General features: G+C 37.5%; 1 protein-coding gene across 1 annotated transcript in view; it reads left to right on the top strand.

The window, feature by feature from the left end:
* LOC145979600 (uncharacterized) overlaps window positions 1–16,823 on the top strand; it is a 279,253-nt gene that overhangs the window by 122,421 nt on the left and 140,009 nt on the right. Inside the window, exon 14 of the mRNA XM_083112566.1 lies at window positions 1,527–1,773. Coding sequence (XP_082968692.1) covers window positions 1,527–1,773 — 247 coding nt within the window. The remainder of the gene's footprint in view (window positions 1–1,526; window positions 1,774–16,823) is intronic.

The raw sequence follows: 16,823 nt of genomic DNA, 5'->3' as shown, positions 1-16,823 counted from the left end.
ATTACGTTTTGAATGAAAGACAGTCGATATAATATATTGTGTATATATACTAGGTGGGGTACCTACAAGTGCCACAGAAAATATTTTGTAAACAACAATAAATATTGAAAAATTGCTTTCGCAGATATAAAGGTATGAGAGTGGCTCATGAAATTAATGGACACAATACATTCAACTAAATAAGGAAATACGGCTTTCAAGACAAACTTAGTTTTTGTTAAATGGAAACCCCATTTTATTTTCAGCACATTTGAAAGTATGGAAAACAAGGGTCCCGGGTTCGAATTCCGCTTGGACTTGGTTGTTTGTGAATGTCTATTCATCAATTTCATCACTCATCCCCATCTTTGCAAATTAGCCAAGAGGCACAAATAGGGGAAGTAAAATAAACTAAATTAATCAAAGTATGGAAAAATCATTAAGAATGACGTTTGTTACATTGTAATACGTCAAGTGGTTCTCAAGTAATTGTAACGTGAAGTTGAGCGCAGAAGGTGCATCCCCACTATGCCTGTCGTCAGAGCCGAGCGAAAATGCCGTCATGCATACAGACTCCATGCTTGTGCTGCATTTTTCCTACACTCGCCATGGATAAGTATCATCTCGGCCTTTTCAGAGTTTTAAAATACTATTTTCTTAGCAACAGTTCTGACGTAGGTACAAATGTCTGGTTAATCAGTGTACTTTGTTAGGTCTTTGCTTTATTTGATAAATTTGTTAAATCAATTTGAAAGATAGAAATATAAATGTAAAAGGTGCAAAGTATAAAAGTTGAAAACTTAAAGATTTGTCATGACCAAACGCGATTGTGTGATTGTTCCGATGCACTAAAAATTATGACGTAAATAAATTAATGCCAATAAAAAATTAGGAAGATGTTAATGCACTAACCTTTATGAATGTAACTCATGGCGGAATGTTTAAAATTTATACTTTTTAATGTACAAATATTTGATAACTCAGAAAGATTTATCAGAACCTTTTAGATGATTTGTCAAAGCTTACTTTTAAACATTTTACTATAACCCGCAGTTGTTGGAACGTAACAACTTTCCTAGGCACAATGTGTAGTATGCAGAAGAGTAACATGTTTTTTATGATACACAAATGACATCAAAAGGAGGATATGTATGTTATGACATACACAACTTGTGAGAATGTTTGTTTCAAGCATCAACTTCATGTTACAATTACTTGAGAACCACTTGTCATATTGCAATGTAACAAAGGCCATTCTTAATCATTTTTTCCATACTTTCAAATGAGCTGAAAATAAAATGGGGTTTCCATTAAAAAACTAAGTTTGTGTTGAAACCCGTATTTCCTTACATAGTGGAACGTATTGTGTCCATTTTTTTCATGAGCCCCTCTCATACCTATATATCTGCATAAGCAGTTTTTTCAATATTTATTGTTGTTTACAAAATATTTCCAGTGGTACTTTCAGGTGCCCCACACATTTACACTTTGCACCCACTATATCAGTCATAAACATTGACAGTCACATTATTTTGGTTCATTTTTAGATGGTAACAGATTTGTCAGTGGATCCAGTGGCATTTTAATGTCTCCTAACCATCCTGGAAACTACCAGAACAATATTGAATACCGGGTGAGAATATTGGGGCAAAAGGGGACACGGATACTCATAAAGTTTTCAACATTAGTTACTGAAGGTGAAGAAGGCAACTGTGTACTTGACTATGTAGGTCTCATCAATGGGGATTCAGGACAAGAGATAAGACACTGTGGACGTCCTTCTAACATGGATGCGTAAGTAACCTTCAATTTAAGTACTGAAGACTTTGCAGATACATATAAAAATTAAGATATTCTTGTAAATGTTAATGCTTTTTCTTCTTATTTTAATCTCTTTATACTGGCAAAAATCTGCCAATATATCCTTTCTGCAATGTGAAATAAATTATATTTTCCTGGTGGTTTAAATTTACTCCCTATTTCAATGTATAAAGCTATAATGTAAAGACAATATCCTAAAAAGATCATGTAAATTGAAACATCTGCAATTTTATATTTAATTAATGAAACTTACCATGAGACACCAGATATTTACTATATTCTACTGCTTTAAGAACAAGGTAATCATTTTGCTGTTTGTTCTCCAAATTAAACATGTCAATCACTGAATTTTAGTTTCAGTTTTTATGCTAAATTTTACTTTAAAAAACACAGAATGAAATGCATCATAGTTTGTGCAGATTAATATGAACAGTAAATATTATAACATATTAGAAGCATAGTAGTTCATCATATTACAAAACACAAAATGTATTTGCAGATTGCTACATATGTAAATTGGACAAGTAACACCATTCCATCAAATGTTCCAGGTTTGAATTCTGGCTGGGTGTGGACTAGAGTGCTGCATCAAGGCTTTTTGCTCAAGCATCTAATAGTTCGCACGGATGATGCTAGATGGCTTACGTAATGGGCAGTTTCTTCACTCACGCGGATAATGGTCAACATTCAAACGATCGGTATACACTTGAATCCCTGTAGTTCACATGTATCCGTCAATTTTTGTAGTAGTTGGCCTTGAAATATGGATCGGGAAGTAAAAGTCACAGTGACATTGAAACTAAATTGAACATAGTCATCATCTCCATGTTAAAATGTAATTTAGTGTATCTTACCAATACATGAAAATGAATAGATGATTATGGGCTGAAATTGCTCAGACGAATTTTTACATATATATTTGTACGATTATTGCCACATTGAAATTATATTTGCTATTCTGTATATTCAAGTGAATCATGCTCGAGCGTGGGAGATTTGATCAAGTATTTTCAAGCGAAAGTGGTCCAATGCAGTTCTCTAGTGTGGACATTCTTTTGTGTGTGCTCCTTCATTAATTTCATCTAATCATCATACAGCTGCATTACATATATTAGTAAAATATGGAAAACCCATGTAAAAGATACATAGAAATATATACAAAAATGTTTAAATATTAACATATCAATATTTCCTAATATTATAACACGCACACATAATCACATTCCATCTCACACACATTTGACCACCTAAAACACAGCAGACTACGGAACCAAACAATAATTTTATGTAATAGTTTGCTAGAGGTTTCCAGAAACCATAGTCGAATTAAAATGAGAACTGCAGCAAAGACATTTGTAAATTTGTTCTATAGTATACTCATATGCCACACAAATGTCCAAGATGCATCTAACGGATGCCTCTTGGATGTTCATATCAAAGTTCTGGATATTAAACGAACATCCAAGAATAAAAAGTAGCCATCCATTGGATTTTCCTTTATTATCCATATGTCCATCCAGAAGATAACCATAGGATGTTTCATGGATATTCTGTGGATCATTTTTACTTGTATTTTGGACATCAGTTATATAGTGTTCAGGTGAACTGGAAGTCATCTGGATCATTTTATTTGATATTTTTTGAACTAGAGTATTGAATGGGATCACTAGCTGATTACCTGGCATTGCCTGGGTATTTAATGAATTCTAACTATAGCGTAAAATGTAACTACAGTAGAGCGTCGATTATCCGAAGTAATTGGGGGACATGGGTGTTCGGAAAACTGGTTTGTTCGGATAATCGAACTGTACATGTTTATTTGCCAAAAAGAAGTACTGTACAGTAAATTTATTCATAAAAACAGGCATCTCTTTAAGTATTACAAAGTAACGTACAAAGGCAACTTTAGTAGGAATATATAGTATGTGGTACAGTTTATTAAACAAAAATATGTACATATTACATATGCATTTTGCATGAACAATACACACAGTACACAAAATTAACGTTTAAAAAAATCCTTTATTTTGGTCAGCAGCGCCTTATGAAGGCCCCATTAGAAGCAATGTTCCGCCAGCGGTGGCTCAGTGCGGCGACTATTGTGGGAAACTTGGTTTGGGAGTGAGGGGGATGATGGACGGTAGGGTGGGAGAGTAACAGGTGCGAGCGAGTACACAGTTCGGTTAAGCGGTCGTTCGGTTGACCGACGTTCGGATAATCGACGCTCTACTGTAATTTTATTTACAGGTATTTAAAAGTATAAGTACAGTATACAAATTATGAAGTAATATCTTTTACAAAATTCAGTATAATATAAATTTAACCTATGGATTCCACACTAATATTGGTCGTATTACATGCCACTCCCACCCCTAGGGGTGCCAGAGGTGCCAGAGGTGCCTTGGAGTTGAACGGCAATGGGAGTGTCCCTATTCATCTTATCGACCCCAAAAACTATGGAATTAACACTAATATTGGTCGTTTTTGATTATTTTTACATGTCACCCCCTTCCCACCCCCAACCCTAAGGGTGCCAAGGGTATCTTGGAGTTGAAGGGCATCGGGAAAGTCGCTATTCATCTTAGCGACTCCGAAAACTATTGATTCCTCACTAATATTGGTTTTTTTACATGTCACCACCTTCACACGCCCACTCCTAGGGGTGACAGGGGTGTCTTGGAGTTGAAAAGCATTGGGAGTGTCACTATTCATCTTAGCGACCCTGAAAACTATTGATTCCTCACTAATATCGATTGTTTTTTATAATTTTTACATGTCACTTCTTTCCCACCCCACCCCTAGGGGTGTCAGGTGTGTCTTACAGTTGAACGGCATTGGGAGTATCACTATTCATCTTAGTGACCAAGAAAACTATGGATTCCACACTAATATCGGTTAGTTTTTCTTGTATGTATGCATTGCTTGCATTATAGAATTATTTTCCTGTAATTTACGTTTATTACAAGCATAAGAAAACAGTTTTTCTTTGTGACGTTTCAGGAGAACACACACTCCTTTCATCAGACATTTATTTTCATTTTGACTAAAGATACAGTTATAACAATGGTTAGTAATTTTTTAAGCAAAAAATAATCCGTTATATAATGGATGTTGTCAATGTTACATTGTTGTAATATAGCAACTTAACTGTGAAAAGAAGCAGTCTGTTTTATTTTTATTTCTGATTTTTTTTTTTAAATTATGAATCCCAAATATCATCAGATAATTCAAATTCATCATTGTTTTTACAAAGTCTCTTGATGTTTTCTGTTACATTCAATTTTAAAGATGGTGGCTTACTCCATTATATAACGGATTTTTTTTGTTTAAAAAATTACAAACCATTGTTATAACTGTATCTTTAGTCAAAATGAAAATAATTGTCTGATGAAAGGAGCGTGTGTTCTCCTGAAACGTCACAAAGAAAAACTGTTTTCTTATGTTTGTAATAACCTTAAACTACAGGAAAATAACTAATATCGGTTGTTTTCGATTTTTTTTACATGTCACCCCCTTCCCACCCCCACCCCTAGGGGTGCCAGGGTTGTCTTGGAGTGGAACGGCATCGGAAGAGTCACTATTCATCTTAGCGACCAAGAAAACTATGGATTCCACACCAATATCAGTTGTTTTCGATTTTTTTTATATGTCACCCCCTTCTCACCCCCACTCCTAGGGATGTATTCTTTCCACAGTATTTCTTTGCACATTGTAAGTCATATGTGTACCAAGTTTGGTCATCATGAATATCACCAATTAGCTTAGCGACTCCAAGAACTATGGATTCGACACTAATCTTGGTCATTTTTGACATTTTAATTTAATTTCCCCCTCTCCCCCCTGATAGGTGATGAACTTGAAGTGGAACGGCATTAGGAGTGTCACTATTCATCTTAGAGACCCCGAAGACTATGGATTCCATACTAATATCGGTCGTTTTCGATTATTTTTACATGTCACCCCCCTCCCACCCTAATCCCTAGGGGTGCCAGGGGTGTCTTACCCCCACAGTATTTATTTCGAAATTGCAATTGATATGTGTTCCAAGTTTGGTTGAAATCGCTCCAGGCATTTCAGAGTGATGCTGGAACAAACATACACACATACACACATACATCCATTTTTATGTATTAGATTGTTTGAACTAGAGTACTGCATGGGATGACTTTCGCTCGCATGAACTCACTCGGTTCTCTCACATTCGAACATTTACAATAGAATTTCATTTTAATATGATAATAATCATATGTGAAATATCCATCCTGTTTCAGCCAACAACCATCTATTTCATTATCATTATCACTGTATCAGTAAGATAAACTAAACTAAATTTTAACATGGAGATAATGATTTTGTTCACTTAATTATCAATTTCAATGCATCTTTCACTTCATGATTGCCACATCCCAAAGGTAGCACCAGTCCGGCTTAGGCCAGGGTAGAACATGAGATAATCGGGGCAACTAAAACTGAATAATAACCTCAAGGTATGAAGGAAGCGACTTATTTAACTCACTAATGAGAGTACAATACACCGTATATTCTTGTATCCTTAAATTACATTTGTCTGATACACGGAATTATATTTAAGCTGTCTATATATATTTATACATATATACCGGGTGGTCCTAAAGTCCCGGAATGGTCACATATAGTGAGCAATACACATCGAATTGGAAAACGAAAAAATATGTGTTTAATAAGTGAAAGAAAGCTATTCAATGATATCACACTTGATTCCCTACTCCCACCCCCTGGGGGTCTATCTTCCAAAAAAAAGAAAGGTGAAAATTTCATAAAACCCCCCAAAAAATTTAAAGGGACACTTTACACCTAATTGAGCTAGAGTGAAATCGATTGGAAATTTGGAATCTGCATGTCAAGACCTTTCAATAGAGTATATGGAAGGGGGGAAAATTTAAAATCGCCATATCACCCACAGGACAGGGGTGGGGAATCAAGTGTGATACCATTCAATAGCTTTCTTTCACTTATTAAACACATATTTTTTTGTTTTCCGATTCGATGTGTATTTCTCACAATATGTGACCATTCCAGGACTTTTAGACCACCCACTATATACAGTACTGTGCAAATTAATGTGGACAAAGAGAAAAATATACATTTTTTTTAGTTTTTACACTCTTTATGTGAGATAATTGAATAAATACGTAACAGATTTATACTAGTAGTATCAGCTAACTTTTTGATGCGTACTTGAGAATGTTTACAACAATTGCAAGGTTTGAAGCATTGTTGTTGGTGTTTCATTGTTGTCATTGTGCAATGCCAATATTATTAACCAACAGACTTCTGTGAGAGCTTGGCTGTAGTAAACACGCTTTTGTTGGGCTCCGTGTTTCTACGAGTTTTCATTATGGATATAACACCCAGAAAACATTCTAGAATTATTACACTGAGTGAGAACACATCCATGACTGTGCGGCAAATCGCTGAAGAGGCTGGTGTTGGGAAATCAGCGGTGTCAAAAATTATCAGAAACTACAGGGCAACTGGTAGTTTTTCTCCAAAGCGAAAAGGAAAGTGTGGTAGAAAACGCAAAACAACACCTAGAAGTGACACGTTAGTGCTAAGAAACAGTAAAATTCACCCATACAAAACAAGTGTGACCAGCAACATGATTTGTTTTTTTGCTGAGATCAGTATTGATGCATCAACTGTTCGACGTCACTTACTTGAAGTTGGAAGAAAATCCAGGAAACCGGTTAAAAAGCAATTGTTGACAGCTAAAATGAAGACGAAACACCTAAAATGGGCTAAGAAATGCCAGAAATGGACAGTCGCTGATTGGAGGAAGGTAATATTCTCAGATGAGTCTTACTTTGAAGTGCATGGCTACAAAGCATCTGTTGTGCGACGAAGTCCAGGTGAACCTTTATGACCTGAACATTGCATTCACACAGTCAAACACCCACCCAAGCAAATGTTTTGGGGATTCTTTACTTGCAGTGGACCTGGAGGGCTCGTACCAATGGATGGAATGATGAATTCCGCAAAATACATTGACATATTGAGGCGCAGAATTGTCCAACTCATTCAAAATCCCACTAACGACGGACAAGAAATTTTTCAGCATGACCTTGCTCCTTGTCACACATCAAAGTCTGTACGTAAATTTGCTTCTGACAACAATTTAAAGATTCTAGATTGGCCAGGGAATTCACCGGATATGAACCCCATAGAAAACTTATGGGGTATTGTGAAGAAACGTGTTGCAAAAATGGACTGTTCAACGAAGCAAAAGGTCATTACCAATGTGATTCATGTGTGGTTTCATGACAGTGATATCAAAGTTATGTGTTCAAATTTGGTTCAATCAATGCCAAACCGCATCAAGCAGCTAATAGCAGCCAAAGGAGGACATATTTCATATTAGTGTAAGTGTACGTTATGTACATCTCCAAGAAAGAGTAAAAACTGGAAAAAATATATATTCTTGTGTTGATGCCAGATCTTCTTATTCTAATGCAGAAAATCTTCATCTTCTTATAATACAGGAATCAAAATATGAAGACTTCTTTTTCTTATAAAACAGGAATCAAAATCTGAAGGCTTCTTCTTCTTATAATACAGGAATCAAAATCTGAAGGCTTCTTCTTCTTATAATACAGGAATCAAAATATGAATGAAAGGCTTCATCTTCTTATAACACAGGAATAAAAATATGAATGAAAGGCTTCTTCTTCTTATAACACAGGAATCAAAATATGAATGAAAGCCTTCTTCTTCTTCCACTATAGGAATCAAAATATGAAGACTTCTTCTTCTTATAATACTAGAGTCAGTACAGGAAGGCTTCTTTGGCTTAATATATATAAATCAATACATGATGTCTGCTTCTACTTCCAATGCCTGAATACTTCCTCTTATAGTATGTATATACATATATACATATACATATATACATACATACATACATACATATATATATATATATATATATATATATATATATATATATATATATATATATATATATATATATATATAATCTTGTAATTGTCATGTCTGCTGACAACTGGTTGGACTATTTACAAGGGCATCCTTCTGGTTATTGTTGTTGAGGTCCACACCTAGGATCCTTAGGGTCGATTTCTTCGATACCCTTATATATATCCCTTGGCATTTTAACAGTATCTATTGCAATCAACTTGAATTTGTTCTCTTCCTTAGAGATGTCCCCTTTCAATCCTAATGGATCCAGAACCCACGCTGGTGGCAGAATTATCTCACCCTTCCTTTCTGCGCTGCGCCATTCTTAGGCATCTGCGTTGCCAACTATATGTGACAACCAAAAGGGACAATGAAAGTTCACGTCCTTTCACATGCTCCTTAACCTGGTGCCGCATATAAAGTGCAACTCGTTGTGCTTTTGTGCAGCCTAGGACTTAGTGCAACCAGGAGAATACAACCCAAAAGGGACAGTCAAAGGCTCACGTCCATTCACGCGCTCTTCGACCTGGTGCCGCATATGATGCGCAACTCGTTGTGCTTTGGTTCAGCCTAGGACTTTGCGCAACCAGGGGAAAACAACCAAAGACTCAGGTGGAAAATCTCCTTCCCAACCAGAGAGTAAAGGCACAAATCTGAAAACGTTTCCCAACTTCTTTAATCTTTGTGTCATAACGCATGTGATTGTTACTATTATCATTTATCCTTGTTCTCTTTTTGATAATTCATTAATGTCCTGTTATCACAAATCGAGCCTCAATTATTTGGTCTAGGAATTAATTCGTGTGGTTGTTACGCACACATTGAAGCTGTAGTTCAAACACAAAACACATAAATACCTTAAGAAAAATATTGTCCATCGCGAGCCACCACTTTCGCCCATCTGTCAGGCAAGTTACGGATTCCGTGGCGAAAGAAGTCCTCATTCTTTGAAGCGATCCAGTCAGAGACCCATTTCTCGATATCTTCTGAAGAAGTGAACCGCTGTCCAATCAAATCGTTATTCATGCAATCGAACAAGTAGTAGTCTGAAGGAGCAACGTCTGGTGAGTATGGCGGGTGGGGTAAAACTTCCCATCCGACATTTTCTAAATAGGTTTTGACCGGTTTTGCGACATGTGGGCAAGTGTTATCATGTTGAAAAATAAGTTTATCATGTCTGTTCTCCCATTCTGGTCGTTTCCTGGCCAGAGCTTGCTTCAAACGCATTAATTGTCATCTATAACGTTCTCCATTAATAGTTTCACCCGGTTGCAGCAGCTCATAGTACACCACACCTTTCATATCCCACCATATGCACAGCATAACCTTTGCACAGTGAATATCTCGTTTCGGTTGTGATGGACCTGGTTCACCTGGCTTCACCCAGGCCTTTTCTTCATTTCGGGTTCTCGTAATGGATCCACTTCTCATCGCCAGTAACAATGCGATGCAAAAACCCCTTTCTTTTCTGTCTTTGAAGCAGCAATTCGCAAATGGTTTTTCGTCTTTCAACGTCTCTGTCTTTCAATTCATGTGGAACCCAATGTGACATCTTTTGAATCATTCCCATGGCTTTGAGGCATTTGGAAACTGTTGTTTGATCAACGCCTAATGCTTCTGCAAGTTCTTCCTGCGTTTGACACGAATCCTGATCGAGCAATGCTCTCAATTCTTCATCTTCAAATTTTTTTGGCTGTCCAGGTCGCTCTTGGTCTTCCAGGCCGAAATCACCACTTCTAAACCATGCAAACCATTTCTGACACGTTCGCCCAGCTAGCGCATGGTCACCATACACTTCCACCAAAATACGATGACTGTCGGTAGCACTTTTCTGCATGTTAAAGTAATGAAGCAGAACACCCCGCAAAAACACTTTATCTGGCACGAACTGCGCCATGTTCAGTTGACTACAAAATGCTGTTGTTGACGTGTCAATCAACTGCCCTATACTACGAACGATGCGTGCTGACAGGAGTTTTCAACGCATGTGTGGATACACGAAACTGTGGGACGATACACTCGTTACGCCATCTCTTGTCCAGGCACACGAATTAATTCGTAGACCAAATATATATTAACAATACATACTATCTAGTTTCATCTTCCCTTAGTCTTATTTACGTCATTTAAGCAAAATGAAATCCACCACGCTTTACACAGTGCTGCCATCTGTTAGTCACCATTTCAATTATTTACCATATATTTTACTCATGGAGGAGGGGTGAAATAACATCCCCCTCCTTTGGGAGAAGAGAAAATTTTCCTATCATAGAAGTATTTCGTAGATAGAAAAAAAAAATTCTTGACATATCCACTCCTTCCTTATTTGCCTCATTCGCTTTTCTCCATTTATGTTTGCTTTACCTCTTCAGTGTAATTTTACTTCTTAATGTTGTCCATATTTTCTCTTTTTTCCTCCTTTTTCAGCTTTACATGTTTCTAAAGTAGGTTGTATAGGAGTTTTGCCTTGCTGAAGAAATTATGTATGAATTTTGTGTTTAATGCAGACATGAAGGCTGATACTGACGAGTTCAATCCATATGGGAGTCTTTTGAATTGGAATAGCCTAGATCCGTATCTGAAAGTGGTATATTTCCTGGATTCCCTTTCTATTCCAACTTGGAAATATCCTAAAGTCAGATCAAATGATGTGAAGTATTTACTTCCATCGAATGTATGTAATAGCTCATTTATTCTTTCAACTTGATTTCTCGGAAGTAAGACATGCTTATTTAATTCCCTGAGGTCTAATATGGGTTTCACACCTCCATCAGGTTTATATACCATGTGCATTGGGCTCACATGTACGCTGTTGGAATCCTCTATCATTACCCAATCTAGCCACTTCTGCAACTCCATCTGCTTTTCTTCTTCCAAAAGGTATTGGATATTGACTGGACACTATTGGCTTCTCCGTGTCTACTTCGATCTTATAGATGTACACATCTGTTACTCCTGGGCGCTGGCTGAATATCTCCCTATGTTTTATTAGTGTTGATCTCAATTCTTACCTTTCTTTCTCCAAGATTACTTGGCTCTCGTATACTTTTGCTTGTATTTCTTCGACTGATGCCTTGTACTCATGGTCATCCATTTCGACCTCATTTTCCCTTGTTTCACATTTAACATTTTCAATTTCAACTATATCATCATAGTAATCTTTATTACACACTGCATCACTCTTATTATATACAGTACAAGGCTTTGCTTCCTAATGCCTAATTTATCTTTGGATCCCTTTCCTTCTTCTTCCATGGGGATATCAATTCTCTTGTTCTCTATCGATTCTAGATTGAGCCTTTTTTCCTTTATATGTATGGGCCCATCATAATTTTCCAGAAAAGGTACTCCTAGTATGATGTTGCATCTCAGACCTTTTACAACTAGAAATTTTGCTTCAAAATTGGCTCCTCTAATATTCATCGTTACGCGTACTGTGCCCTGGATCTTATACTCTTCCTTACCCGCTGCCATTACTAATCTGACTCTATCTCTTTCAGAAGCATCTAGTTTTGCTTCATGATATTTGTCATTAATTCTCTTCCAACAGTTATAACTCATAACTTCTACGACACTCCCGCAATCAATCAAACATCTAACTCTCAGTTCTATTATTTTTGCTACCACGTAGAATGTTCTTCCAGGTTTTAGATTTTCTATGCTCGGCTCTCCAATTAAATATAATTTCAAAATTCCATTTTCCCTCTTACTAGATTCTCCCTTTGTGTTTTCGTTGCTTTCTTCTGCCCTTACACCTGGGAGTAGCTGCTAAAGCTCTACATGTTTATCATCCACGCAGGTTCAACGTTTCTTAATTCTTTGTTCACCTGCTGCCATTCGACATTTCTTCTTTTGTTTTGCATCTGGTTTCTCACTAATTCCACTGCTTCTCTTTGCTCTTCATTGCTTTCTACATTTCTTCTTTCATTAACCTCGTTGTAACTACATCCTCTATATTGCCCTTCTTCTTGTTCCATCCTTTCTTCCAGATTTTCTTCTTGTATATTCTGTTGGTAGTTGCCTCTTCCTCTATATCCACGATTACCTCTCAAGGATCCTACATTTCTTCTATTATAATTTATATTGTCTTCCTGTCCGTAATTTTTCCTCCTGCCATTCTCTTTATCTTCTGTGAACCTTCTTCCTATTCCTTGGTATGCATTTCTAATTCCCACATTTCTAATTCCAAATTCTTGCTTTCAAAACTTCAGCTCTGTGCAGTGTTCCTCTTCGGAATGCTGCCTCTTCAAATATAACGGGCCTCCCCATGGGCCAGTGGTAGCGTCATTGCCTTGTAATCAAGGGGTCCCGGGTTCGATACCCGGTGGAGGCACAAGTGGTTTGGATCCCACTTTAAACTGTAGGTCCAGTCCCAATTAGCCTTACTGTCCATAAATTGGACTTAAAACACCAACTCAAACCAAACTCAAATATGACCTTCCTTCTCTTTCTCTGTCCCATGACATCTGAGTTTTCTTCAACATATTGTCTGTTCTGAGGTAGTCTATCAGATCATCTACCTTTTTTATCTTCACTACAGCAACAGCTCCTTGGATCCTCAGTGGTAATGTTTGTATTACTTGTCTGATCAGCTCTTCCTCATTCCATTCCTCATTCAAATTTCTGAAACTCCTCATTGTCACCCATGTATGTGCTTCTAAACTTTATACCTTCGCCCAGTCAACATATCTCCTCTTCAATGTTTCCAACTCCCTTTCTTTTATCTCCTTACTGCAATAGTATTCCACGAACTTCTTGCTAAAATCTTTAAATGTACAAAACTTGTGTTGGTTAAGCTGATACCAGCCTGCAGCTGAATGCTCAAAGCATCCTTCAATAAGGTCCAGTATCATATGCTCTGGTATTCTCATTAACCTTACATTTGTCATCAGTTCCTTCAGAAATTTACATGGACATTTGTCAGAGATATTTCCAATAAACTTAGGTAAGTGTTGCAACTCATTCGGTCTTGGTATCCTTGTTCTGTATCTTCCCATTTCTGGATAACTTCTATCCACTGTGTCAGCAATCTTCCAATATCACTTCCCTCTTCACCACTCTTCCATTTCCTTTTCTTTCTTCTTAAAGATCTTCTATGTTTCTCTTCTTCTTCTGTTGTTGACTCATCACTACTGTTTTCCTTTTTGATTTTCCTCTTCTCATATTCCTCATTTCTGTTGTTTCCTTCTTGGTTATAACCTATTGGCTTATCTTGGATTCTCAGATCCCCTATCTTCTTCTCGACCTCTTCTACTCTAGGAATTATTCTTTTCCACTGTAATTTATTCTCTTCCTTTCCTCTGTCTATCTTATTTTTGATGATTTGTATCTTCTTATTACTTCTCTCTCATTCTTCCCTAACTTTTGAACATCTTGTATCCTCATTTCTCTGAGTCTCAAGGTTTCCTTTGCTATCCTATCTTCTGTCACAACCTTCATTTCTTCTATTTTATTTTCGGCTTCGTCTATTCTAGAGATGTTAATTTCTATCTGCGCTTTATTTTATTTTACAAAACTTTTCTTTCTGTAGTCATGTCTCTCTGCTGGCATTCTTCGCTTGTTCTTGATACCTCTCTTTCAATCTTTCTATTTGCTTCCCCATGTCTCTCTTCCATCAACATTATTGCATTTTCTATCTTCCTTTCAAATGCTTTCCTATTTTCTACACAAACTTCTGCCATCCCTTTAACTTCTCTGTTATTTTCTTTCAACTTTTCTTTTATTTCTGTCATTATCTTCCAAGCTTTCTTTAACTTCTCTGTTATTTTCTTCCAACCTTTCTTTCATTTCTCTGTTATTTTCTTCCAAACTTTCTTTCATTTCTCTGTTATTATCTTCCAACTTTTCTTTCATTTCTCTGATACTGTCTTCCATCTCCATCATCATTTTCTATTTTCTTTACTTCCTTTTCCTTTTATTTTGCTTTCCTGCATTCCTTGAATTCGCATCCATCTCCTCTTTTACATATGGTTGCGTACTTCTCCTTCCAGATTCCTTCGCATACCCAAAGTTTTGTTTCTTCATATACTCTGCATTGGATCATCTCCTCTTTGTTTCCTTCTTCTTAACAGAAAGTGTACTTCTCAGTTTCCATCTTAGCTTTCCTTTCAACCTTCAAATTCTTGACATTATTTCAGGTTTAGCTTTCATCGAGCCCTACTCGTTGGTCACCATATATTAATGCCACGTCATAAAGGTAGCACCAGTCCGGCTTAGGCCAGGGTAGAACATGAGACAATCAGGGCAACTAAAACTGAATAATACCCTCAAGGTATGAAGGAAGCGACTTATTTAACTCACTACTGAGAGTACAATACACCATATATTCTTGTATCCTTAAATTACATTTTTCTGATACACGGAATTATATTTAAGCTGTATATGTATGTATGTATATATATATATATATATATATATATATATATATATATATATATATATATATATATCCGACCCGCCACTTCCTCCTCCCCATCCTGCACAGTGATCCTGACACCAGGGATATCTTTCGAGATAAACCAAGAGTCGTTTCCATCACCCCCCCCCCCCCCGCCCCAACCTCCAAAACATCTTGGTCCGAAACACTCCCACCCCTTCCACACCACTCCCCCAGCTCACAGGTGCAACAAACCCAGATGCAAGACCTGCCCCATACTTATCACCTCCCCCACCCTCCTGATCCCCACAGTGGCAGGTGAGTTCACCCTTCACCCTAAGGTCACCTGCCACTCATCAAACTTAATTTACACCCTCATCTGCCAAATCTGCGGCAACTTCTACTTAGGAGAAACCTCCACCACATTGAACGTAAGGATCAATAATCACCATTCCTTCACCCAAAACTCCGATTTCACAGTTGCCATCCACACCAACAGCCATAACACCACCTTCAATAACTGCTTCCCTGTTACCATCATCAATATTTTACCCCCCCCCCCCCCCACTCTGACACATCTTTCCGCAGGCGATGGGAAAGGGTCTATATAGCATGCAAGCACGCCACTATACCCCCCAGACTCAACCTAGCCACCCAGTAACCATTTCCTCTCCTCCCCGAAACTACCCACCCACCTTACAGTAAACACTGGTTAAAGTACTTTTGGTTATCTATCAACTGTTTCTGGCAACACTGATCATAAAGACGCTATGGTCAGTATTCTCTGCCTCTACTCTATGTGACGCTGATCTTCCTTTCTTCTACCTTGAAAATGCGACACAGATCGCGAAATATAGAATTATTTCTCTTCGTGTGGTAAGTGTTTACTGTCTCCTTCATCATTTGTATTTATCCGCCCTTCTGGCATCTTTTCTGATCCTATTCCTGTGTGTGTGTGTGTGTGTGTGTGTGTGTGTGTGTGTGTGTATATATATATATATATAGGATAAAAGGAAGGAGGGCCACAAGGGCTAAATAAAAAGTGAAAGAGGAGAGAGGAAACACTCACCGGACACAGAAAAAATTCAAATTTTCATGATGGTATGTCATATCTTCACATAGTGTGGGTTAGCTCAATAGCAAAGTATCTCGCAAGTGGGCAAATCATGGGTTTAATACTTGGGTGCATAGCAGAAAAAGGCAGTTTGGGTGTAAGGCTTTTAGGTGTTCCTAATATCAAACATGAATGCAGGAAACGTGCATGGGACATGGCCTTGGCATGGGAAACAATGAGGGTTCTAAGGCGGTTCAGTTGAAGTGTGTTGTACTCAAAAGGATTAATTCCAAAGTTGGAAAAATTGGATAAAAGGAAGGAGGGCCACAAGGGCTAAATAAAAAGTGAGAAGAGAGAGGAAACACTCACCGGATTCAGAAAAAATTCAAATTTTCGTGATGGTATGTCACATCTTCAGGAGTAGAGAGACGTTGTAGTACTTGGTGACACGAAGGAAGAGTAAGCATGACCTGCAGTGTTGCCAGGTCACGAAGGAAAAAAGTGTTGACAGTGCCACAAAAAAATATATAGCTGGTTCTTTCGCCAGGCTTGTCGAAAACTGTGAGTGGTGGGGTGGGGGGTTGATTGGGGAAACAACCCTGAACCTCTGCATCAACAACCACCACTCCTCTACCCAAA

The sequence above is a fragment of the Lepisma saccharinum genome, chromosome 26 (assembly GCF_977018435.1).
Source record: "Lepisma saccharinum chromosome 26, izLepSacc3.1, whole genome shotgun sequence".
NCBI classification, from domain to species: Eukaryota; Metazoa; Arthropoda; class Insecta; order Zygentoma; family Lepismatidae; genus Lepisma; species Lepisma saccharinum.
The sequence above is the reverse complement of the archived record's forward strand: the minus strand, read 5'-3'. Positions and strand labels throughout refer to the sequence as shown.